Below are 26,962 nucleotides of genomic sequence, written 5' to 3'. Positions count from 1 at the left end.
TCCAAGCCTATGCCCCAACCAGTAAAGCTGAAGAAGCTGAAGTTGAATGGTTCTATGAAGACCTACAAGACCTTTTAGAACTAATACCCAAAAAAGATGTCCTTTTCATTATAGGGGACTGGAATGCAAAAGTACGAAGTCAAGAAACACCTGGAGTAACAGGCAAATTTGGCCTTGGAGTACGGAATGAAGCAGAGCAAAAAGGCTGATAGAGTTTTGCCAAGAGAACGCACTGGTCATAGCAAATACCCTGTTCCAACAACACAAGAGAAGACTCTACACATGGACATCACCAGATGGTCAACACCAAAATCAGATTGATTATATTCTTTATAGCCAAAGATGGAGAAGCTCTATACAGTCGACAAAAACAAGACTGGGAGCTGACTGTGGCTCAGATCACGGACTCCTTATTCCAAATTCAGACTTAAATTGAAGAAAGTGGGGAAAACCACTAGACCATTCAGGTATGACCTAAATCAAATCCCTTACGATTATACAGTGGAAGTGAGAAATAGATTTAAGGGGCTAGATCTGATAGAGTGCCGGATGAACTATGGACAGAGGTTCATGACATTGTACAGGAGACAAGGATCAAGACCATCCCCATGGAAAAGAAATGCAAAAAAGCAAAATGGCTGTCTGAGGAGGACTTACAAATAGCTGTGAAAAGAAGAGAAGTGAAAAGCAAAGGAGAAAAGGAATGACATAAGCATCTGAATGCAGAGTTCCAAAGAATAGCAAGGAGAAATGAGAAAGCCTTTGTCAGCGATCAATGCAAAGAAATAGAAGAAAACAACAGAATGGGAAAGACTAGAGATCTCTTCAAGAAAATTAGAGATACCAAGGGAACATAAATCTTAGTGGCATTCAGTTTAATTAACTTGTGCATTCAGATTTCATTAACATTGTCATTTCTGCAGTTGGCTGCATTGCATTGCATTACATTGCCCTGGCTTGCCTCTTGATGAGCACAGAGGGCAGATGGCAAGAGAGTATTAAGAAAAACGAGAAAATTTAAGTGCTGTGAAGAAGTGTTCAATTTAAGTGTTGAAGATAAAAACGTTTGTTTATGTTTGCTTACATTTGTAGAAGAAACACTGAAATGATACAAAAGAAACTAATAAGTTACTTGAAGCTTGGGGGTGTGGTGGAAAAAATGCCTTTTCGCTTGTAAACTTACTTAAAAGTATACCTGTAGAAAATATAAAAATTAAATTTAGCAGCAAAGAAAGTAAATACATAGAAGCAAAGAAGAATTCTGATTTTTGATCTGTTCCTCTCCGATCTTTCTTATTATTCATGAGAAAGTTACTTTCCCTGTTTTTGATGCAGTATTTTATTCATTGCAAACATTTGAATTCCCATAAACTATCCATGTAACTATTTCTAAATGTAAAAGAATTTTAGGGTCATAAAGTCTTTTTATTTTGAGTTAATTGTAGGTTCACACACAGTTGTAATAAAAAATGGTAATGAGGTCTGAGTCCTGTGTATCCTCCGAGCCTTCCCTGATGGTAACATCTTGCATGACTTCAGTACAGTATCACAGCTAGGGTGTTGGCGTTGATGCCATCCACTGACCCCATTCAGGTTTCCTCAGTGTTCATGCAGTCATTTGTGTATATGTGTGTATGTATTTGTGCAGTTTTACATGTGTCTAGCTTTGTATGACTACCACAGTTAAGGGACTTGAATAATTCTAGACTTTTTAAAAGCGTATTGATTTTGAATCTAAGGGACATTTTTATAGATTTTTTTCTTTCCTTACAGTGTTTTGGAGCAACACAAGCTGACAAAAGAACAGTGGGAAGAAAGAATACAGAACTGGCATGAAGAACATAGAGGAATGCTAAGGTATTGAGTGGTTATTTTCTTAGTGTTTTTCCTCAAATTAAGGTTTTTTTTAATAACACTTTTTATTATATCAGATTATCCCTCAAAGGTTATTAGACTTATATGAATACATGTAAAGCACTAAACTTTAATCCAAAATGTTTTGTAATTTTTTTGATCTTATTTTTATATATGTTAAAATCAGCTTTATTTCAACAGGGAAGATTCTATGATGGAGTACTTGAAGATTGCACAGGATCTAGAAATGTATGGAGTCAACTATTTTGAAATAAAAAATAAGAAAGGAACTGAATTGTGGCTAGGTGTTGATGCTTTGGGTCTGAATATTTATGAACATGATGACAAGTAAGTAAATTAGTTGAATAGTGAATTAGTCTTTATTCAGCAGTCTGTATGGCTTTAATCTTATGTGTAAAGTTCTCTTGGGGCCTGATTACTCTTAACTGCTGCTCTCTTGCCCCCAAATTAAAAGATTAGTTAATATCAGATAGGTTCTCACATAACATACCTGTTTTCTCAACATCTTGTAGTTTCAGAGTTCTACTTCTCAGGAAGTATGGTTATCAAATAGAGTGATTTCACTTCTATTTGAAGTATGCTTCCTGATGTCTTGTGAGTTATATCTGGTAACTTAAAATTTATTCTCTCATAGATGAAAAGTGATTACTTAAATGTTTTGCCTGGCCTGTAGGTTGAAATTGGAAATTAACATGCATAATCAGCAGCAGTGAGACAATGAATTATAGGTGTATAATTTACTGTATCTTAAAGCACTTTTTGTTTGAACATTCATAAGAATTATTTTGAATATTTTTAGACATCAATAAAGTAGAATATTGCTGTATCATGCATAGTGAACAGTGGCATTTTATTTTGAAATCGACCCGGAATGTATAACATGTCAGGCTCTTAGAGCAGTTTTAAGTAATGATAGCTACAGTTATTTTACACCTTCCTTTTATTTACCATGTCACATGAGCCTCTTAACTCTATGCCAGTAATGCTTTTTTCTAAGATGTTTCTTTTTATTTTGGCTTCAGAACTTTATTTTCATTATTTGCAAGTATCTAATAAAGTACACATTCCTAAGCAAATACAAATTCCAAAAGAGAGTGTTTTACTGATTTTACTCTCCTATTTTTCCATATATTACAAAGCAAGTTAAAATGCTATGTTATTCAGAAGAGAAAATTTTGAAAGTTTTGAATGAAAAACAGAAATGACCTGAAGAGTAAATTTTGTGGATGAAATCTTTTTTTTTCTTCCTTTAAAAATTTTGAAAGAGTTTCTGTTAGAGTACCTGTTGGAAGTGTGACTACAGATAAAGATAGGGAATGTGAAAGAGGGGTGAGCTCAAGATGGGAGGGAATGGGATTAGGGATCCTGGACAGTGGGGACTTTGAACTTAACTGGAATAGGTCAGTTTCTTTTTATAATGAGAATATATTCATCTTAAAGGGTGCTTTTATTTTTTTGAGGTTAACACCTAAAATTGGTTTTCCTTGGAGTGAAATCAGAAATATTTCATTTAATGACAAAAAATTTGTTATAAAGCCGATTGACAAAAAGGCACCTGTAAGTAAAATTTTTTTATTTTTATGTATTAACTCTTGAAATTTCTGCCACTTTGCTATGCTAGCACTTGAAGAACGACAATAATAATAATAGATATTATTGTGTATTCATTGAATTGGTTCTGAGAAGTAGCCCTTTTCAAAGTTTTATTTTAACTGAGATTTAACTATAAAATAGGCAATATTTATTAGGAGATGGTTGGAAACAATCACCATTCCTATTTAAAAAAAGCATGTTTGTGGCTAGAATTAGTGGAGGTAACCTCCTCTACATTAACTTGCTTAGAGAGTATTGCATAATGAACTTTGGATTTTTGTAACTCAAAGCCTTGAACGTAAGAAATCTTTATATTTAAATAGTTTTTTTAATTGCTCTAGTGTCAGGTATACTGTAGTATTTTAGCTCAGTTATTGAAAACACAAAGATACGGAGAAAATTTCTAGGTTAAAAAGATTAACAGACTTGAAAAAAGGTCCAATTTTGAGATTAATGGCAAAGGCAAAACAAACAAAAAATCTTCCTCTGAGGTGAAGAAATTGATGTTCATAGTTTCTTTGGAGAAGAAAAAAGAATAAATGTCATTTAATACATTGAGAAGATAAGAATGTTAGCTTTTCCACAAAACCAGTAGGGAACAAAAGGGTGAGGAACCAGTTTTGTGAAAGTATGGCATAAGGAGTAAAGAAATTCCATGATTTCTAAACTATATGGAATATGACATTAGAATTCATAGGAAAGGTTGAGATTTTGTAGAGATTATTGTGGGAAGAACTATCCTTCATGAAGATTTTAAATTCAGGCTCCTTTATGTTTAGGATTTTGTTTTTTATGCACCTCGTTTGAGAATCAATAAGCGGATTTTGGCCTTATGCATGGGAAACCATGAACTGTACATGCGAAGAAGGAAGCCTGACACTATTGAAGTACAACAGATGAAGGCCCAGGCTAGAGAGGAGAAACATCAGAAGCAGTTGGAAAGGTATGGAGTTTATGGCCTTCCTTTTTCTTAATTTTTGACTGCTGGGTCTTGCAGCACATGGGCACTTCTCTTCTTTTGTTGTGGGACATGGGCTCTAGAGCACCTGGGCTCAGTAGTTGGGGTGCATGGGCTTCTCTAGTTGCAGCACGTGGGCCTGGCTGTCCCAAGGTACGTAGAACCCCAGTTCCCCAGCCAAGTGTCAAACCTGCATCCTCTGCTTTGGAAAGTGGATTCTTTACCACTGGGCCACCAGGCAAGTCCCTGGCCTTTCATTTTTAATTGATACCAGTAGGTTATCTAAAATTTAAGAATCCTCATCAGTTTCTATAGTATACTCTAAATTTACATTTTTACATTATATTCATTTAATACCATGATATATGGTTGACCAAAAAATTTGTCCAGGTTTTTCCAGAAGGTGTTACGTATTAAAATTGAATGACAGCATGTGTTATCACTGTCCTCTTTTAAAGTGAGTGTGTATAATTTTCAAGTTAGAAATCTTTGATAGATATTTCTGAGAAAATATCTTTTTGAGACTTCACAGATATGCTTTTCCTGTATTGTGCTTGCTTTTTACTGACAGACTTTGGTGTGGACATAGTATGAAATTTCAAGTTTGTTTTGCTTGTGACTTGTGTGTCTTCATTTTTCAGGGTAGGAATATGCTGAATATCTTCTTTGAAACGGTGTCAGTGACGTGACGTGAGTAGTCACTATTCAGAGTTTAGTAACTCTGGCACTCCCTGTCAGTGACACTGATCTTTTAAACCAGGGTTCACTTAGACTTTCGAAAAAGATGTTAAATATATTAAATTAAGACTTCTGAAACATAAAAGTATTGAATAAGTTCCTCGTTTACCTTGGAACCACATTATTGGCTCCAGCACTCATAATTCCCAAATCTGATTCTATACTAATTTAGACTTTATGCTTTATTTGAAAAAATTTAGAGACCAAATTCGGAGAAGGCAATGGCACCCCACTCCAGTACTCTTGCCTGGAAAATCCATGGACAGAGGAGCCTGGTGGGCTGTAGTCCATGGGGTCGCTAAGAGTCGGGAACGACTGAACGACTTCACTTTCACTTTTCACTTTCATGCATTGGAGAAGGAATGGCAACCCACTCCAGTGTTCTTGCCTGGAGAATCCCAGGGACGGGGAAGCCTGGTGGCCTGCTGTCTCTGGGGTCCCACAGAGTCAGACACGACTGAAGCGACTTAGCAGCAGCAGCAGCAGCAGCAGCAGAGACCAAATTAAAGTTAACATCTATTGAGGAAATCATTGTAGAATAACACAATAATCTTAAGAGTAGAGTAGGTCCTAAAGAAAACAAAATTGAGGACCCCTAACCATATACATAAAAACATTGTGTTGGAAATAACATGATTTGAATCCAGTAATTAAATCAGCCCTCTGCCAGAAATAGTTTTGCCACCTATATTTTTGGTCATTGTATTAGATACTTTTTTTTTCTTAAATGTTCTGTGTAATTCAGATATTTTATTAATTCACATTGTTTCACTCAAGTTGTCTGCCTTAGAGAAGTTAGTTCAGTTCAGTTGCTCCGTCATGTTGGACTCTTTGCAACCCCTTGGACTGCAGCACGCCAGGCCTCCCTGTCCATCACCAACTCCCAGAGTTTACTCAAACTCATGTCCATTGAGTCGGTGATGCCATCCAATCATCTCATCCTCTGTCGTCCCCTTCTGCTCCTGCCTTCAGTCTTTACCAGCATCCAGGTCTTTTCAAATGAGTCAGTTCTTCACATCAGGTGCCCAAAGTATTGGAGTTTCAGCATCAGCCCTTCCAATGAATATTCAGGACTGTTTTCCTTTGGGATGGACTGGTTGGATCACCTAGCAGTCCAAAGGACTCTGAAGAGTCTTTTCCAATACCACAGTTCAAAAACATCAATTCTTTACTGCTCAGCTTTCTTTACTGTCCAACTGACACATCCATATGTGACTACTGGAAAAACCATAGCCTTCACTAGACAGACCTTTGTTGGCAAAGTAATGTCTCTGCTTTTTAATATGCTGTCTAGGTTGGTCATAACTTTTCTTCCAAAGAGCAAGTATCTTTTAATTTCATGGCTGCAGTCACCATCTGCAGTGATTTTGGAGCCCCCCAAAATGAAGTCTGTCACTGTTTCCCAGTCTATTTGCCAAGAAGTGATGGGACCAGATGCCATGATCTTAGTTTTCTGAATGTTGAGTTTTAAGCCAACTTTTTCACTCTCCTCTTTCACTTTCATCAAGACTTTTTAGTTCCTCTTCACTGTCTGCCATAAGGGTGGTGTCATCTGCATATCTGAGGTTATTGATATTTCTCCTGGCAATCTTGATTCCAGCTTGTGCTTCCTCCAGCCCAGCGTTTCTCATGATGTACTCTGCATATAAGTTAAATAAGCAGGGTGATAATATACAGCCTTGATGTACTCCTTTTCCTGTTTGGAATCAGTCTGTTGTTCATGTCCATTTCTAACTGTTGATTCCTGACCTGAATACAGATTTTTCAAGAAAAGTCAACTGCTTCATAAAACATGTTTTAAACAGGCATGAAACTGTCCTGTAATTCCTGACCCCACCATTAAAGATGCTAAGTTGGAATGTTACTTTGATCTCTGTCATTTTTTACTGGTCTCATGTGGCTTAGGATTACATTGTAGTTCTTGATTTACTTTTCATTGAAGGATAATTACAATATTGTGTTGGTTTCTGCCATACATCAGCATGGATCAGCCATAGGTATACATACGTCTCCTCCCTCTTGAACCTCCTTCCCAACTCCCACTCCATCCTACCCCTCTAGCTTGCAACTAGCCCCAGTTTTAGTTCCCTGAGTTATATAACAAATTCCCCGACTGGCTGGCTATTTTGCCTATGTTAATGTGTGTTTCTGTTCTGTGCTTCTCTCCATTCATCCCACCCTCTCCTCCTTATATTCATCTCACCCTCTTATATTCATCTCCCCCTCTCCTTCCACCCACTGTGTCCATAAGTCTATGTTTACATATCCATTGCTACTGGGCAAATAGGTTCATTATAACCATCTTGCTAGGTTCAATATATGCCTTAACATAGGATATTTGTTCTTCTCTTCTGACTGACTTCACTCTGTGTAATAGGCTCTAGATTTATTCACCCCATTAGCACTGACTCAAATGCATCCCTTTTATGGCTGAGTAATATTCCATTGTGTATATGTACCAGAGCTTCTTCATCCATTCATGGATATCTAGGTTGCTTCCATGTCTTAGCTGTTATAGATAGTGCTTCAGTGAACATTAGGGTACATGTGTCTTTTCAGTTACAGTTTTCTCAGGGTATATGCGTAGTGGTGGGATTGTTGGGTCATATGGTAGTTTTAGTCCTAGGTTTTTAGGGAATCTCCTTACTGTCTTCCATAGTGGCTGCATCGGTTTACATTCCACCTAACAGTGCACCAACATGTCATGTCCCTTTTCTCCACACCTTCTTCAGCTCTTATTGTTTGAAGATTTTTTTTGATGATGGCCATTCTGACAGGTGTAAGGGGATACTGTAGTTTTCATTTGCATTTCTCTAATAATGAGTGGCTGACTTTATTTTTCTGGGCTCCAAAATCACTGCAGATGGTTATTGCAGCAGTGAAATTAAAAGAGGCTTACTGCTTGAAAGGAAAGTTATGACCAACCTAGACAGCACATTAAACACACATTACTTTGCCAACAAAGGTCCGTCTAGTCAAGGCTATGGTTTTTCCAGTGGTCATGTATGGATGTGAGAGTTGGACCGTGAAGAAAGCTGAGTGCCGAAGAATTGATGCTTTTGAACTGTGGTGTTGGAGAAGACTCTTGAGAGTCCCTTGGACTGCAAGGAGATCCCACCAGTCCATCCCCCATCCTAAAGGAGATCAGTCCTGGGTGTTCATTGGAGTGACTGATGTTGAAGCTGAAACTCCAATACTTTGGCCACCTGATGCGGAGAGCTGACTCATTGGAAAAGACCCTGATGCTGGGAGGGACTGGGGGCAGGAGGAGAAGGGGACGACAGAGGATGAGATGGCTGGATGGCATCACCGACACAATGGACATAGGTTTAGGTGGATTTCGAAAGTTAGATGGACAGGGAGGCCTGCTGGCTGCGGTTCATGGGGTTCAAAGAGTCGGACACTACTGAGCGACTGAACTGAACTGAACAATGAGTGATTTTGAGCATCTTTTCGTGTGTTTATTAGCTATCTGTATGTCTTCCTTGGAGAACTGTTTAGGTCTTTTGCCCACTGTTGGACTGAGTTATTTGCTTTTCTATTATTGAGTTGCATAAGCTGCTTATGTATTTTGGAAATTAATCCTTTGTCAGTTGTTTTATTTGCTATATTTTCTCCCATTCTGAGGGTTGTCTTTTCACCTTGTTTATAGTTTCTTTTGCTGTACAAAGCTTTTAAGTTTAATTAGGTCTTGCTTGTTTGTTTTTGTTGTTCTTTCTATTACTCTAGGAGGAGACTCATACAGGATCTTCTTGTGATTTGTATAATAAAGTGTTCTGCCTATGCTTTCCTCTTACGAGTTTTACAGCTTCTGGTCTTACATTTAGGTGTTTAGTCTGGTTTGAGCTAATCTTTGTATATCATGTTAGGAAGTGTTCTAGTTCTGTTCTTTCACATGTAGCTGTCCAGTTTTCCTAGCATCACTTATTGGAGAGACTATCTTTGCCTCAGTGAATATTCTTGCCTCCTATGTCAAAGATAAGGGTTTATCGCTGGCCTTTCTGTCTTGTTTCATTGGTGTATATTTCTGTTTTTGTGCCAGTACCATACTTCCTTGATGATTGTAGCTTTGTAGTATGCTCTGAAGTCAGGAACATTAATTTCCTCCAGCTCCGTTTTTCTTTCTCAAGATTGCTTTGGCTGTTTGGGGTCTTTTGTGTTTCCATACGAATTGTGAGATTTTTTTGTTCTAGTTCTGTGAAAAATGCCATTGGTGATTTGATAGGTTCACATTGAATCTGTAGATTGCATTTGGTAGTTTAGTCATTTTCACAATATTGATTCTTCTAGTGCAGGAAAGTAGAATATCTCTCCATCTGTTTATGTTGACTTTGTTTTCTTTCATCAGTGTCTTATAGTTTTCTATGTATAGCTCTGTTTCCTTAGGTTGATTTATTCCTATGTATTGTTCTTTTTGTTGCAGTGATAAATGGGATTGATTCTTTAATTTCTCTTTCTGACTTTTTGTTGTTAGTGCATAGAAATGCAAGTAGTTTTTGTGTATTGATTTGGTATCCTGTGATTAGCTCTAGTAATTTTCTGATGGTATTTTTAGGATTTTCTATGTATAGTAGTATCATGTCATCTGCAAACAGTGAGAGTTTTACTGTTTATTTCCAGTTTGGATTCTTTTTGTTTTCTTTAACTCTCTGATTGTCATAGCTAGGACTTCGAAATTATGTTGAATAATAGTGGTGAGAATGGGCACCCTTGTCTTGTTTCTGATATTAGAGGGGATGCTTTCAGGTTTTCACCATTGAGAATAATGTTTGCTGTGGGTTTATCATTTATGGCCTTTATTATGTTGAGGTAGATTCCTTCCATGCCCATTTTTTAAAGAGTTTTATCATAAATGGGTTCTGAATTTTTTTCAAAAGCTTCTTCTGCATCTATTGAGAAGATCTTATGATTTTTATCTCTCAGTTTGTTAATATGGTGTATCACATTGATTGATTTGCTTATACTGAAGAATCCTTGCATCCCTGGGATCATGGTGTGTGATCTTTTTTTCTTTTTCCCAAAATAAGTTTCACATATTTTTTACTGAGCCTCATAGCCAGCTAGCAAGGAAACAAGAAACATTAGGAGCCATGCATTCCATCTCTCTCATAAGTTTAGACAGTTGTGATGTTCCAACTGTGATTTGGCTGGTTAATCTGCAGATGGTCTTAACACACAGCATGTGTTCCACTTTATATGTGACTCTTCTTATAGACCCAGCTTGGTTTTTCTCCAGTGTCTTCTCTTGGAATTGTCCCTGATCTTACTAGTCTTTGTTTGAATCCATTGAGGAATGGGACAATTCTGCTTTTGTTTCTTGGCTAGGAATTGCTTGACCCTGAGAGTCTTGTGAGACGACATCATGGGAAGCAAACTCAACCACACATAGGATGGTGGAGAAAAGAAAAGTGCATGTATATTCTTTATAATGTGTTGTTGAATTCTGTTTGCTAGAAGTTTCTTGAGGATTTCTGCATCTTGTTCATCAGTGATATTGGCCTGTAATTTTCTTTTTTTGTGATGTCTTTTTCTGATTTTGATATCAGGGTGATGGTGGTCTCGTAAAATGAATTTGGAGGTATTCCTTCCTCTGCAATTTTTTTGAAAAAGTTTCAGATGGATAGGCACTAGCTCTTCTCTAAATGTTTAATAGATTTCACCTGTGAAGCCATCTGAACTTTTGTTTGTAGGGAGATTTTTGATCAGTTTTCAGTTTAGTGCTTATAATGGCCTTGTTCATAGTTTCTATTTTTTCCTGGTTCAGTCTTGGAAGGTTGAACTTTTCTAAAAATCTGTCCGTTTCTTCCAGGTTGTTCATTTTATTGGCATATAGTTTCTTGTAATAGTCTCTTCTGATTCTTTGTATTTCTGCATTGTCTGTTGTAACCTGTCCTTTTTCATTTCTAATTTTGTTGATTTGATTTTTCTCCCTTTTTTCTTGAGTCTGGCTAATGGTTTGTCCGTTTTATCTCCTTAAAGAATCAGCTTTTCGTTTTATTACTTGTTACTATTGTTTCCTTCATTTCTTCTTCATTTATTTCTGCTCTGATCTTGTTGATTTCTTTACTTCTACGAATTTTGGGGTTTTATTGTTCTCCTTTTTCAGTTGTTTTAGGTGTAAAGTTAGTTGTCTATTCGATGTTTTTGTTTCCTGAGATAGGATTGTATTGCTGTAAACTTCCCTCTTAGAACTGTTTTTGCTGCAGCCCATAGGTTTTTGGTTGTCGTGTTTTTGTTGTCATTTGTTTCCAGGAATGGTTGATATCTCATTTTACTTCGTCAACAACCTGTTCATTTTTAAGAAATGTGTTTAATTTCCATGTATGTGTGTTTTACAGTTGTTTTTTGTTTCCTTGTAATTGATATCTAGTCTCATATTCTTATGGTGAGGACAAGATGCTTGATGTGATTTCCATTTTTTTAAATTTACTGAGAATTAATTTGTGACCTGAGATGTGGACTATCCTGGAAAATGTTCTATCTGCATTTGAGAGGAGGGTGTATTCCTTTGCATTTGGATGGAATGTCCTAAAGGTATCAACTAGGTCCATATGACCTAATGTGGCATTTAAGGCTTGTGTTTCCTTAATTTTCTGTTTTGATGAACTGTTCATTGGTGTAAGTGGGGTATTAAAATCCAAACTGTTGTGTTACTGTCAATTTCTCCTTTTGTGTCTGTTTGCCTTATGTATTGAGGGGCTCCTCTGTTGGGTGCATAAATATTTGCATTGTTATATCTTCTTGGATTGATCACTATGTAGTGTGCTTCCTTATCTCTTATAATATTGTTTTATTTTAAGGTCTGTTTTGTCTGATAGGATTGCTACTCTGACTTTGTTTTGATTTCCATTTTGCATGGTGTGTCTTTTTCCATCTTTTCACTTTCAGTCTATGTGTGTCTCTAGGTCTGAAGTGGGTCTCTTGTAGATAGCGTATGTATGGGTCATGTTTTTGTATCCATTCAGTCTGTGTCTTTTGGTTGGAGCATTTAATCCATTTACATTTAAAGTAATTATTGATATATATGTTCCTTTTGGAATTTTCTTAATTGTTTTGGGCTTATTTTTGTAGGTCTTTTTCTTCTCTTGTGTTTCCTTCCTTTGGAAGTCCTTTTAACTTTGTCTGTAAAGCTGGTTTTGTGGTGCTAAATTCTCTTAACTTTCACTTGTCTGAAAGGTTTCAATTTTTCTGTCAAATATGAATGAGATTCTTGCCAGGTCGGGTAATCTTGCTTGTAGATTTTTCCCTTTCAGTACTTTAAATATATCCTGCCATTCTCTTCTGGCCTATAAGGTTCCTGCTGAAAGATATCTGTTAATCAAATGGGGTTTCCCTTGTATGCTGCTTGTTGGTTTTCCCTTGCTGCTTTTAATAGTCTTTCTTTGTGTTTAATCTTTATTAGTTTGACTAGTACGTGTCTCAGTGTGTATCTCCTTGGGTATATACTGTAGGGGACTCTGCGCTTCTTGGACTTGATTGTTTCCTTTCGCATGTTGGGGAAATTTTCATGTATAGTATCTTCAGATATTTTCTCAGACCCTTTCTTTTTCTTTTCTAGTACTGGGACACCTGTAATCCGAATGTTGGTGTGTTTAATATTGTCTGAGAGGTCTCTGAGACTATCCTCAATTCTTTTCTTTCTTTATCCTTTAGTCTGCTCTTCAGAAGTTATTTCCACCATTCTATTCTTCTGCCTCAGTTATTCTGGTATTGATTGCTTCTAGAGTATTTTTGCTTCCCTGGTGGCTCAGGTGGTAAAGAGCTTGCCTGCAATGTGGGAGAGATCTGGGTTCAATCCCTGGGTTGGGGAGATCCCCTGGAGAAGGGAGTAATAACCCACTCCAGTATTCTTGCCTACAGTATTCCATGGACAGAAGAGTCTGGTGGGCTACAGTCCATGGGGTCGCAAAGAGTCAGACACAACTGAGCTACTAACACACAGAGTATTTTAAATTTCATTATGTATTGTATGTCTCTGTTTATTCTTTATTTCTTCTAGGTCCATGTTAAATGTGTTAATTGATCCTTGCATTTTGTCCATTCTGTTTTTGAGGTTTTGGATCATCTTTATTATCATTACTCTGAATTCTCTTTCAGATGGTTTGCCTATTTCCTCTTCGTTTATTTGGTCTTGTGAGTTTCTGTCTTGTTCATTCATTTGTGCAGTATTTCTCTGCCTTTTCATTTTTATTCTAACGTACTGCGTTTGAGGCTTCCTTTCCCCAGGCTTTCAAGTTGTATTCCTACTTCCCTTTGGTTTCTGCCCTCAATGGGTAAGGTTTGTCCAGTGGTTTGGTTAGGCTTTGTGTTGGGAGTGACTTTTGCTTGTGTTCTGGTGAAAGGAGGTGAGGTGGGTTTTTTTTTCTCCCCTTCTGATGGGCTTGGCTGTGTGAGGTGGTATATTTTGGGATGTCTGGTAATCCTGTCTGCTGATTAATGGTTGGGTTTATGATTTTGTCTTGTTCATTGTTTGGGTGAGGTGTCCTGCACTAGAGTGCTGCCAGCAGTTGAGTGATGCTGGATCTTTTTAACACAGTTAACAACCCCATGGTTCCTTTCTTGGATTCCATGAAAGGTTCCAACCTATCATTAGTGAGTATTTATTGCCTGCTTTGTATACAGTAGGAATTCATTAACTCTTTATTTCATTTGAACACCTGAAGGTTGTTTTATGTTAGTCCAGCCACATGGGAATTGATGGTCTTTCAGAAGTGGCATGCCAAGTCTTTGTTCATTCCCTGCTTTATAGGTCAGAGAGAGAGAAGTGACAACTGTGTATGTGGAAACAATTTCAATCAGGCCCAATGACAAAGGAGCCAGCAGACATACTTGGGGGAATGCCCAGAGGTGTGCTGCTGGAGTTTCTTGGGCAAGAACAGTAGTTGGGAAGAGGCAGCAGGAGGCCTCTTTCCCTATAATACATTGGCATATGTAGCTATGTCCTCCTGCATAACTCTCATCACTTCTTTTTAATAGTGAAAATCATGTTCTTTTCCATGGATTATTGGTCCTTGTAGTCTGCGTTCTTAAGTTACTTGTGTCCAAATCAAATTGAGTTTACAATTTAGAGTGAGATAGCTACATACCAGTTGTAGGTTAGCTGTGGGATAGTCTGTGTCACAGCTGACTGCCTGTACGCCTGGGACTCAGCTGATGTCATACCAAAGAACACAGGCTTTGGATTAGATAAATCTGGGTTTGAATTCTAATACTTGTTGAACAAGTAACTTCTTATTCTCTTATCCTTACTGTGAAAATAATAGTCCTTTCAAGAGTTTTTGTGAGAAATAATAGGGTCAGTACAGAAACACTTAGCAGAGTACCTAATCCCTAATTAAGTAGTAGCAGTAAAGAATTTTTAATATTACTAGTACATAGTTTGATTAGAAGTTGAATATATGTTGCTTTTTAGTCTTCATTTTAAGAAAAATGTAATTGGTGCTATTAAAAAGTAATGTATTCTAATATGGGGCTTCTCAGGTGGCTCAGTGGTAAGGAATCTTGACCTGCATACAGGTTTCTCAGGAGGCAGGTGAGGTGGTTTGGTATTCCTATCTCTTTAAGAATTTTCCACAGTTTGTTGTGATCCACACAATCAAAGGCTTTAGTGTAGTTGATGAAGCAGAAGTATACATGTTTTTCTGGAATTCTCTTGCTTTTTCTATGATCCAGCTAATCTTGGCAATTTGATCTCTGGTTCCTCTGCCTTTTCTAAATCCAGCTTCAACATCTGGAAGTTTTCAGTTCTTGTACTGTTGAAGCCTAGCTTGAAGAATTTTGAGCACTACTTTGCTAGTGTGTGAAATGAGTGTGATTGTGTGGTAGTTTGAACATTCTTTGGCACTGCCTTTCTTTGGGATTGGAATGAAAACTGACCTTTTTCAGTCCTGTGACTGCTGAGTTTTCCAAATTTGCTGGCATACTTAGTGCAGCACTTTAACAGCATTATCTTTTAGGATATGAAAGGGCTCAACTGGAATTCTATCACCTCCACTAGCTTTGTTCATAGTGATGCTTCTTAAGGCCCACTTGACTTCACGCTCCAGGGGAATTTTGGCTCTAGGTGAATGATAACACCGTCATAGTTATCGGGGTTGTAAAGATCTTTTTTGTACAGTTCTTCTGTGTATTCTTGCCACCTCTTCTTAGTATTTTCTGCTTCTGTTAGGTTCACACTGTTTCTGTCCTTTATTGTGCCCATCTTTGCCTGAAATGTTCCCTTGATATATCTAATTTTCTTGAAGAGATCTCTCTAGTCTCATTCTATTGTTTTCTTCTATTTCTTTTCATTGCTTGCTTGGCAAGCCTCTCTTATCTCTCCTTGCTATTTTTTGGAACTCTACATTCAGATGGGTATCTCTTTCCTTTTCTCATTTGCCTTTCGCTTCTCTTCTTTTCTCAGGTACTTGTAAGGCCTCCTCAGACAACCATTTTGTCTTTTGTATTTCTTTTTCTTGGGGATGGTTTTGATGACCACCTCCTATACAATGTTATGAACCTCCATCTGTAGTTCTTCCGGTACTCTGTCTCTGTCTCTCAGATATAATCCCATGAATCTATTTGTCACTTGCACTGTGTAATCAATCATAAGGGATTTGTTTAGGTCATACCTGAATGGCCTAGTGATTTTCCCTACAAAAAGAAACTAGGTATCACTAAGAAACATGGAGAGCCAAAGTCATTTGTGTTAATTGAATGGGGTGTTCATTGGTGATGGCTGTCAGCAGGTGAGAATTCTTGTGAGATGAGAAGTACAAGCTTTGTAAGAGTGCAGTGTAATAAACTTTACAAAACCTTTAAATATCATAATCAAGTTAAATACTGGCTATACATTTATTTCATTTTTCAGTATAAACACTAAAATTCCTCCTCCCAACTTGGTTGTTGTTATCTTCAGTCTTTTTTTCTTGCTTCCGTGTCTCCTTTACCTCCATCCTTGAGGAAGAACAAATGAAACGTCAATAGGGAAAAGGTAAACAGCACCAGTGCCCACCTCCAGAAGGGGCCATCTGTGTGCCAGAGCAGGACTTGAAAAGTTCTGAGTTTGTGGAATATTATTGCAGCCTTTGGTCTTCAGGTCTGGTGAGATGTAAGTATTCATGAAGTGTCTCAGGGCCTCAGTGTCTCAGGGCGGAAGCTAACTGTCTTGGAGACTGTGGAAGCGCTGGATTTGACTAAGCAGGGACTGAGGAGTGATGTGGGCAGGCTATTCAGCATCTTAGAGTAGCAGGCAGCCTGGCATGAAAAAAGTAGCTCTTGACCATACTAGCAATTACTTGAGAAATACTGTGCTCTTGATGTCACAGACAAGCTTACTTTTTCAGCTTTCTAAAGAATACAGGAAGGGCACCAGTATCTGTGGGGCCTGCAGGGCCTTGTTTTTTCTCAAGGAAATTGGGATGTTCAAACTTTCTTAAACCTGTGTAACCCCTGACTCCTAAAGTGGTGGGGGCTGTTTACCTGTGTATACTCTGTTGATTGAGATAGGATGAAAGAGGTGAATGTGCTAAAAGTGAGTCCAAGTCTTGGGGGCAGGGGGGCGCTTAGTTATTCAATCTTCCTTCTGGCTGTTGAGAAAGTACCTTGTAGGGAAGTCTAAAACAGAGATGGAGCTCCCCTCTCATGAATGAACTCCAGGCCTTAGATTATTAAATGCTGTGAGGATTCCTTAAAACCAGTTGGAAAGATATGGTCACCCTTAAGCTTAATGCATGGCCTACTTTTCTTGCTGACTTGTTACAACTCTATCTGTTTGCCCCAAAGCTGGAGTCTCTTTTCATTTTGAAAGCAGATAGGTACTAGTTGCTGCAGGAAGAAATAGGTAATAAAACTTTGCTGATAAGCTTATCAGAGATTGCAAGTTGAGAAATTATGTGATTTGGGCTTGAAATTCAGAATTGACATCAAATGGCAGCTATGTCTTTTGTAAATATTTAGGTATATTTCGATAAGTTTTAGAGGAAAGCATAATTATTATTTTTTTAACTAAAAAGAATATTATTCCCATTGAAGTTGATAATATTATCTGATAATTAAATCTTATTCATCATTATATTTCTGGCCGTCAACATAGAGTCTGATCCACAGTAAGCCTTTGGTAGATGTTTGATAAATGAATTTGGCTATATTTAGGCCCATGGTAGATGCATCTAAATGACAAATGCACTCGTTCCCACCAAACTCTCAGGAAGATCTTTTCAGATAGCATTCAGTTCAGTTCAGTCACTCAGTCATGTCCGACTCTTTGCGACCCCATGAATTGCAGCACGCCACGCCTCCCTGTCACATCACCAACTCCCAGAGTTCACTGAGACTCACGTGCATCGAGTCAGTAATGCCATCCAGCCATCTCATCCTCTGTCATCCCCTTCTCCTCCTGCCCCCAATCCCTCCCCGCATCAGAGTCTTTTCCAGTGAGTCAACCCTTCGCGTGAGGTGGCCAAAATATTGGAGTTTCAGCTTTAGCATCATTCCCTCCAAAAAAATCCCAGGGCTGATTGATCTCCTTTAGAATGGACTGGTTGGATCTCCTTGGAGTCCAAGGGACTCTCAAGAGTCTTCTCCAACACCACAGTTCAAAAGCATCAATTCTTTGGCACTCAGCCTTCTTCACAGTCCAACTCTCACATTCATACATGACCACAGGAAAAACCATAGCCTTGACTAGACGGACCTTTGTTGGCAAAGTAATGTCTCTGCTTTTCAATATGCTGTCTAGGTTGGTCATAACTTTCCTTCCAAGGAGTAAGCGTCTTTTAATTTCATGGCTGCAGTCACCATCTGCAGTGATTTTGGAGCCCAAGAAAACAAAGTCAGCCACTGTTTCCACTGTTTCCCCATCTATTTGTCATGAAGTGATGGGACCGGATGCCATGATCTTCGTTTTCTGAATGTTGAGCTTTAAGCCAACTTTTTCACTCTCCACTTTCACTTTCAGCACGAGGCTTTTTAGTTCCTCTTCACTTTCTGCCGTAAGGGTGGTGTCATCTGCATATCTGAGGTTATTGATATTTCTCCCGGCAATCTTGATTCCAGCTTGTGCTTCCTCCAGTCCAGCGTTTCTCATGATGTACTCTGCATAGAAGTTAAATAAGCAGGGTGACAGTATACAGCCTCGACGTGCTCCTTTTCCTATTTGGAACCAGTCTGTTGTTCCATGTCCAGTTTTAACTGTTGCTTCCTGACCTACATACAGATTTCTCAAGAGGCAGGTCAGGTTGTCTGGTATTCCCATCTCTTTCAGAATTTTCCACAGTTTATTGTGATCCACACAGTCAAAGGCTTTGGCATAGTCACTAAAGCAGAAATAGATGTTTTTCTGGAACGCTTTTCCTTTTTCCATGATCCAGCGGATGTTGGCAATGTGATCTCTGGTTCCTCTGCCTTTTCTAAAACCAGCTTGAACATCAGGAAGTTCACAGTTCACGTATTGCTGAAGCCTGGCTTGGAGAATTTTGAGCATTACTTTACTAGCATGTGAGATTAGTGCAATTGTGTAGTAGTTTGAGCATTCTTTGGCATTGCCTTTCTTTGGGATTGGAATGAAAACTGACCTTTTCCAGTCCTGTGGCCACTGCTGAGTTTTCCAAATTTGCTGGCCTATTGAGTGCAGCACTTTCACAGCATCACTTTCACAGCATCATCTTTCAGGATTTGAAATAGCTCAACTGGAATGCCATCACCTCCACTAGCTTTGTTCGTAGTGATGCTTTCTAAGGCCCACTTGACTTCACATTCCAGGATATCTGGCTCTAGATGAGTGATCACACCTTCGTGATTATCTGGGTCGTGAAGATGTTTATTGTATAGTTCTTCTGTGTATTCTTGCCACCTCTTCTTAATATTTTCTGTTTCTGTTAGATCCATACCATTTCTGTCCTTTATTGAGCCCATCTTTGCATGAAATGTCCCCTTGGAATCTCTGATTTTCTTGAAGAGTTCTCTAGTCTTTCCCATTCTGTTGTTTTCCTCTATTTCTTTGCGTTGATCACTGAGGAAGGCTTTCTTATCTCTTCTTGCTATTCTTTGGAACTCTGCATTCAGATGTTTATATCTTTTCTTTTCTCCTTTGCTTTTTGCTTCTCTTCTTTTCACAGCTATTTGTAAGGCCTCCCCAGACAGCCATTTTGCTGTTTTGCATTTCTTTTCTATGGGAATGGTCTTGATCCCTGTCTCCTGTACAGTGTCACGAACTCATTCCATTAGATGCATACTATTATTCTAAGGAATTTGTCAAAGGAGATAAAACTGATTTGTCATCTTGCATCCAAGTTTAAGTTGATACTATGTTAGGAATTAAACTTGTGTTAATTGATAATGATTGAAATATTTTGCCCCTCCATGTTAATTTGCTTTTTAAAATGAAACGGCCTGTGCACTCCCTTCAAACCTTTGCTGGTTCTGCCAGTGGGTGGTTCCTGCTAATCTAAAGAAGGCATGTTCTTGGGTATGGCAACTGTGCAGTTAACTTGTTTTGTGCTCACATATAATTAATTGTCAGGAGTTCTTTTTATTTATTTATTTCTGACATTTCATTTATTTATTTTTTTGGATTGAAATCAAAGCAAAATGTTCATATTTTAATGTTTATGTTTCCATAGAGAATACTCATTTTTCCAGACCTAACTTTATGGTCTCAGAGTGGGAGCAGAGGCCATCCATATGGTCTTGAGTCTCTTTATCTCTTTGTAATGTATCCTCAGAGACAACAAAACTTTAAGTTCTTTTCAGTTCAAGAAGCATGTCTGGGTTCTTTCAGTGTCAAGATTCCAGCTAGTCACTTAATTCAGTGACTATAGTTTTTGTGACCTTACAATAAAAGATATATTTTAATCCAATGTATGTATATGTAACAGTGTTGTAGTCCTATATTCTTAACCATATGACTTTTGAATGCATCTAAATATAATGAATACTTAAAATATTGATATGCTGTCATTTCTTCTTAGTTGATTTACAGTTAGTACTTAGGTTTCATGTATATATTTTCATATAGTAATTTCTAACAACACAGTGTAATTCCTTTTAAGGGCTCAATTAGAGAATGAAAAGAAGAAAAGAGAAATAGCGGAAAAGGAAAAGGAAAGAATAGAACGTGAAAAGGAAGAGCTTATGGAACGTCTGAGGCAAATTGAAGAACAGACAATGAAGGCCCAGAAAGGTAAAAGTTTCTTTTTGATACTGGATTCAAAATTGTTGCTCTGTCATCAGATAATATAGTATTTCTTAACACTATTAAATCTTATTTGTCTTTTTTAAAATATATTTTTTAATTGTAGGTAAATTGCTCTACAATGCCATACAGCTACACGAATCAGCCATAACTGTACATACATTCCCTCTGTCTTTAGCCTCCCTCCCCTCCCACCACCGCACCCCTCTAGGTCATCACAGAGCACCAGGTTGAGCTCCCTGTCTTCTCTAGCGGCTTCCCACAAGCTGCTTATTTGACACATGATGGTGTATGTATCAATGCTGCTTTCTCTATCCGTCCCACCCTCTCTTTCCCCCACTGTGTCCACAAGTCCATTCTCTACATCCGTGTCTCCATTCTTCCCTGCAAATAGGTTCATCTGTACTATTCTTCTAGATTCTACATATAATGCAAATTATTATGCCATGTTTGGTTTCCTCTTTCTGACTCAATTCATTCTGTATAACAGGCTTTAGGCTCATCCACATCACTACAACTGACTCAAATTTGTTCCTTTTTACGGATGACTGATACTCTTTTGTTTTTATGTACCACAGCTTTTTATCCATTTATCTGCTCATGAACATCTAGGTTACTTCCATTTCTTATATAGACCTCAGTTCAGTTCAGTTCAGTTGCTCAGTCATGTCTGACTCTTTGTGACTCCATGAACCGCAGCATGCCAGGCCTGCCTGTCCATCACCGAACTCCCGGAGTCCACCCAAAACCATGTCCATTGAGTCGGTGATGCCATCCAACCATCTCATCCTCTGTCGTCCCTTTCTCCTCCTGCCCTCAATCTTTCCCAGCATCAGGGTCTTTTCACATGAGTCAGCTCTTCGCATCATGTGGCCAAAGTATTGGAGTTTCAGCTTCAACATCAGTCCTTCCAGTGAACACTCAGGACTGATCTCCTTTAGGATGGACTGATTGGATCTCCTTGCAGTCCAAGGGACTCTCAAGAGCCTTTTCCAACACCACAGTTCAAAGAAAACCATCAATTCTTTGGCACTCAGCTTTCTTTATAGTCCAGCTCTCACATCTAGACAGACCTTTGTTGACAGAGTAATGTCTCTGCTTTTTAATATGCTGTCTAGGTTTGTCATAACTTTCCTTCCAAGGAGCAAGCGTCTTTTAATTTCATGGCTGCGGTCACCATCTGCAGTGATTTTGGAGCCCAGAAAAATAAAGTCAGCCACTGTTTCTACTGTTTCCCCATGTATTTGCCATGAAATGATGGGACCAGATGCCATGATCTTAGTTTCTGAATGTTGAGCTTTAAGCCAACTTTTTCACTCTCCTCTTTCACTTTCATCAGCAGGCTCTTTAGTTCCTCTTCATTTTCTGCCATAAGGGTGGTGTGATCTGCATATCTGAGGTTATTGATATTTCTCCTGACAATCTTGGTGCCAGCTTGTGCTTCCTCCAGTCCAGCGTTTCTCATGATGTACTCTGCATATAAATTAAACAAGCAGGGTGACAATATACAGCCTTGACATACTCCTTTTCCTATTTAGAACCAGTCTGTTGTTCCATGTCAGTTCTAACTGTTGCTTCCTGACCTGCATACAGGTTTCTCAATAGGCAGGTCAGGTGGTCGGATATTCTCATCTCTTTCAGAATTTTCCACAGTTTATTGTGATCCACACAGTCAAAGGCTTTGGCATAGTCACTAAAGCAGAAATAGATGTTTTTCTGGAACTCTCTTGTTTTTTCGAGGATCTAGCAGATGAGCACTTTGATCTCTGGTTCCTCTGCCTTTTCTAAAACCAGCTTGAACATCAGGAAGTTCACGGTTCACGTATTGCTGAAGCCTGGCTTGGAGAATTTTGAGCATTACTTTACTAGTGTGTGAGATGAGTGCAATTGTGTGGTAGTTTGAGCATTCTTTAGCATTGCCTTTCTTTGGGATTGGACTGAAGACTGAGCTTTCCCAGTCCTGTGGCCACTGCTAAGTTTTCCAAATTTTCTGGCCTATTGAGCGCAGCACTTTCACAGCATCATCTTTCAGGATTTGAATATATATAGACCTAATTCTATTTAATTGCCAATTTAATACTTAGTGGAATTAAATCATAAACATTTTTAAGGCACATTCATGTATCCAGTGCTCATATATTTGTTTTTCATTTAAGTACTCAAATATTTTTATATGTACTTTTATTATTGTAAATTACAAATGACTATATGTGTTAATTTTTTCCTTTGGACTCTGCAGGGTTCCCTACACAGAAATACATTTTCAATGCTTTCTGGCATTTAAACAAAATCTATTTATGGATATTTAAGTACTTTAAGGCATCTAGGTAATTTAAGGTGTTTTAAGCTATTGTGACTTTTTAAACTCTTCTAGAACTCAGTCTCTAGTTTCATTATATTAAAAAATACACAACACGTAGCCATGTTTTGTTAGTTTTTGATAACATGTTTGGAAGAACCTACTTCCTAGACAGTGGGTAACCAAAATGTTAGATTATATTAATGTTTTATTATTTTAATATTGTTTTATTTGGCTATGTCAGGTCTTAGCTGTGACAATGCAGGATCTTCACTTTGTCATGTGGAATCTTTTTTTGTCGTACATAGACTCTGTAGTTGTGTTACATGGCATGTGGGATCTTAGTTCCCCAACTAGGGATTGAACTAGAATTCCTTGAGTTGCAATTCAGATTCTTAACCACTGGACCACCAGGGAAGTCCCAACTACAATGTATATTTAGAAGGGCTACATTTATATTTAGCAAATGTGGTTTATATAAAGTAACTTTAGACAAAAAAGATAATGAGCAAAATAAAATGCTGTGTTCCTTCTTAAGAATTAGTACTTGCTTTCCTGATGACGTAGAATCAGACATTCAGTTCTGTTGAAATAGCTGTTACTTTTATTTAAGGTTTATTTTTGCTCCTTGTATCAGCTGATGGTGGGATGATGCTCTTGAGCAGTGGGTAGAATAATTTGCCCAGATGGATAACTAGAGGAGGAAGTCACAAAGATTGTTATAAATGCACAAATTGATCATCCCAATTGTAAGATGATTGGAAGTAATATTTCTAAGAGAAGAAATAGATTTTACAAAGCCCTGGGTTTTACTCTTGACTCATGAGGAACCTTCTCAGAGCTGTAAGAGACCTAGAAACTGTTTAGTTTGAAACCCTGAGATAGTAAAGAGACTTGTTTGCAGGCCGTAGCACAAGGGTAAAACTAGTTTCCTGAATTCCGGCTTGATGCTGTTTATACCACTCTTGGGCTTCCCTGGTGGCTCAGCTGGTAAAGAATCCTCCTGCAATGTGGGAGACCTGGGTTCGCCCTCTGGGTTGGGAAGATCCCCTGGAGAAGAGAATGGCTACCCACTCCAGTATTCTGGCCTGAAGAAGTCCATGGGGTCACAAAGAGTTGGACGTGACTGTGCGAGTTTCACACACACTACCACTCTAGGTGGTTTTTCATCAATTAAAGCAAGATATTCACGATGTGCCAACTTTGTGCTGAATTTTAGACAGACAGATACATAGCATTCATGGGAGTGAATCCTGTGTGCTTGACAGAAATGAGATGGACACATAAAAAGTTTAATAAAGTTAGATAACATGTGCTAAGTGCTATGTGAAGAGTGTAAACAATATTTATATTAGAGGGAAAATCTTGGGAAAAAAAGCTAGAATGTACTAAAGTGTTTTTTATAAAAGGAAAGTTTAAAGAAATTTATAATACTGCTTTGATTTTAAAGAGAAGATTGAAGCATAGCAGCTTTTCATTTATATAATAACTTTTCTGAGAGAGTAGCTATTAAATCTTTCAATCATTTATGTAGATGTTTGATAAAAATATTACTGATTTACATACAGACAAGTACTTAAGTAAGTGAACACTAAAGAATATAAGGAAGATAGAACACAAGAAAAAATATAGAGCATCCTTGTCAAGACAGTTTCAAATCAGTCATCTTAAGGCGAAGGACATCCAGTTTTGCTTGTTTCCTCTTTTTTTTTCTAATAATAAAGCTTTTCCAGGCTGTCCTAAACTCTGCATCAGTTGTCTTGTAATTTATGCTAAATTCTCATTCAAATGCTAAGTAGCTCCAACCATTTCTAAATCGTGATATTCAGTAGATAAACCAGTAATTTTTTGTTTGAAAAGAAACATATTTCATTATTGTTATTTTCTTAAAATTTTGATATTGATGGTATTATTTGAAATTTGAAATGTCACAAATAATTAAACAGAATCATGCTAACAGTTTGCATTGCCATATTCATTATTGTTAAGTTATTTAGCTTCCTTTGTCATTCTTTTAACTGTTTTTAGGATAACATTGGTGACTGTATTTGAGATATGACAGCCAAACTTGAATTTAGTTTCTGTTCTAAAAAAATACATTTCAAAATGAATTTCCACCTTCACAAAAACAAACCATAGGAAAGAGTTTGGGGTATAGTGATTTCATTCTGGATACTTGTTATCATAATGACCCATATAACCATGATAGTGTCATCAGTTACCTGGAGCCAAAGTGTGAAGTCCAGTCATCCTTGAGTGTGAAGTCATGTGAGCCTTAGGAGGCATCACTACGAACGAAGCTAGTGGAGGTGATGAAATTCCAGCTGAGCTATTTCAGATCCTAAAAAATGATGCTGTTAAAGTGCTGTACTCAATAGGCCAGCAAATTTGGAAAACTCAGCAGTGGCCACAAGGACTGGAAAAGGTCAGTTTTCATTCCAATCCAAAAGAAAGGCAGTGCCAAAGAATGTTCATACTACCACACAATTGCACCACTCATTTCACCTGCTAGCAAAGTAATGCTCAAAATTCTCCAAGCTAGGCTTCAACAGTATGTGAACTGAGAAATTCCAGATGTTCAAGCTAGATTTAGAAAAGGCAGAGGAACCAGAGATCAAATTGCCAACATCCATTGGATCATTGAAAAAGCAAGAGAATTCCAGAAAAACATCTACTTCATTGACTATGCTAAAGCCTTTGACTGTGTGGATCACAACAAACTGTGGAAAATACTTCAAGAGATGGGAATACCAGACCACCTTACCTGCCTCCTGAGAAACCTGTATGCAGGTCAAGAAGCAACAGTTAGAACCAGACTTGGAACCAGGGACTAGTTCCAAATTGGGAAAGGAGTACATCAAGGCTGTATGTTGTCACCCTGCTTACTTAACTTACACGCAGAGTATATCATGCGAAATGCTGGGCTGGATGAAGCACAAGCTGGAATCAAGATTGCCTGGAGAAATAGCAATAACCTCAGATACGCAGATGACACCACCCTTATGGGAGAAAGTGAAGTGGAGCTAAAGAGTCTCTTGATGAAGTTGAAAGAGGAGGGTGAAAAAGCTGACTGAAGACTCAACATTCAGAAAACGAAGATCATGGCATCTTGGTCCCATCACTTCATGTTAAGTAGATGGGTAAACAATGGAAACAGTGACAAACTATTTTCTTGGGCTTCAAAATCACTGCAGGTGGTGACTGCAGCCATGAAATTAAAAGATGCTTGCTCCTTGGAAGAAAAGCTCTGACAAATCTAGACAGCATATTAAAAAACAGATTACTTTGCAGACAAAGGTCGGTCTAGTCAAAGCTGTGGTTTTTCCAGTAGTCTTGTGCATGTGAGAGTTGGACAGTAAAGAAGGCTGAGTGCCAAATAATTGATGCTTTTAAACTTTGGTGTTGAAGAAGATTCTTGAGAGTCCCTTGGACTGCAGGGATACCCAACCAGTCCATCCTAAAGGAAATCAGTCCTCAATATTCATTGGAAGGACTGATGCCGAAGCTGACATTCCAATACTTGGCCACCTGATGCAAAGAGCCGACTCATTAGAGAAGAGCCTGATGCTGGGAAAGATTGAGGGCAGGAGGAGAAGGGGACGACAGAGATGGTTGGATGGCATCATTGACTCAATGAACATGAGTTTGAACAAGGTCTAGGAGTTGGTGATGGACAGAGAAGCCTGCAGGGCTACAGTTCATGGGGTTGCAAAGAGTTGGACACGATTGAGCTATTGAGTAGCAACTCAATAGCTTGTTAAGCACCCAGTACTGTTCTAGGCCGTTTTCTGGCTGTTGGGGATATAGTATTGAACATGTAAGATCCCTACACTTGTGTAGCTTACAGTTTATTGAGGAAAGACAGAGTAATAAATGTAACAGATAATAAAAATCATTTTATGCAGTTTTAAGTGCTGTGAAGGAGATAAACAGGGTAATGTGATAAAAGTAATAATTGTGAGCAGGAGGGGGTTTATGTATACATTGTTTACAAATAGAAGTCAAGCTTTAATTCAGATATTAATTTACAATATGACCATAAGCGAGTCACTTTTAGCCTCTAGATCTCCTTAGGTTCCTAACTTCTAAAATGGAAGTAAACAATCTAGTTTACTGACGTTTTTATATAGTTACGGTAAAGATTTTTTGTTGAAATTTTTTCATAGGTATAATAATGTGCATACCTCTTAGATGTAAGGCTCAGTGAATTTTTATAAAATGAATTTATTTTTGTAACTGCCCAAAACAAGATAGAGAACATTACCTGCCCTCAGGGAACCCCCTCGTGTGTCTCTTCCCAGTTTTTCATTCCAAATGTGAGATATCT

The 26,962-nt window shown here is 38.0% G+C and overlaps 2 protein-coding genes across 4 annotated transcripts in view; one reads left to right on the top strand and one right to left on the bottom strand.

Annotated features, from left to right (window-relative positions):
* Positions 1 to 26,962, top strand: part of RDX (radixin) — a 106,898-nt gene that overhangs the window by 36,154 nt on the left and 43,782 nt on the right. For all 3 annotated transcript variants that reach the window (XM_024975260.2, XM_059874716.1, NM_001075749.1), the window contains 5 exon segments: positions 1,774 to 1,857; positions 2,056 to 2,202; positions 3,336 to 3,432; positions 4,248 to 4,411; positions 20,194 to 20,324. In XM_024975260.2, the coding sequence (XP_024831028.1) occupies positions 1,774 to 1,857; positions 2,056 to 2,202; positions 3,336 to 3,432; positions 4,248 to 4,411; positions 20,194 to 20,324 (623 nt within the window).
* LOC100847607 (large ribosomal subunit protein eL39-like) lies at positions 9,802 to 10,525 on the bottom strand. The gene has a single exon (XM_010812336.4). It carries the CDS (start codon positions 10,523 to 10,525, stop codon positions 10,373 to 10,375), a length of 153 nt encoding a protein of 50 aa, XP_010810638.3. The 3' UTR covers positions 9,802 to 10,372.

This window comes from Bos taurus, chromosome 15 (assembly GCF_002263795.3).
Source record: "Bos taurus isolate L1 Dominette 01449 registration number 42190680 breed Hereford chromosome 15, ARS-UCD2.0, whole genome shotgun sequence".
NCBI lineage: Eukaryota > Metazoa > Chordata > Mammalia > Artiodactyla > Bovidae > Bos > Bos taurus.
Note: the sequence above shows the minus strand (reverse complement) of the source record. Positions and strands in the feature narration are given on the sequence as shown.

Coding starts and splice junctions, on each gene's coding strand:
- LOC100847607 (XM_010812336.4), bottom strand. CDS start 10,525: ATGTCGTCTCACAAGACTCTCAGGGTCAAGCAATTCCTAGCCAAGAAA.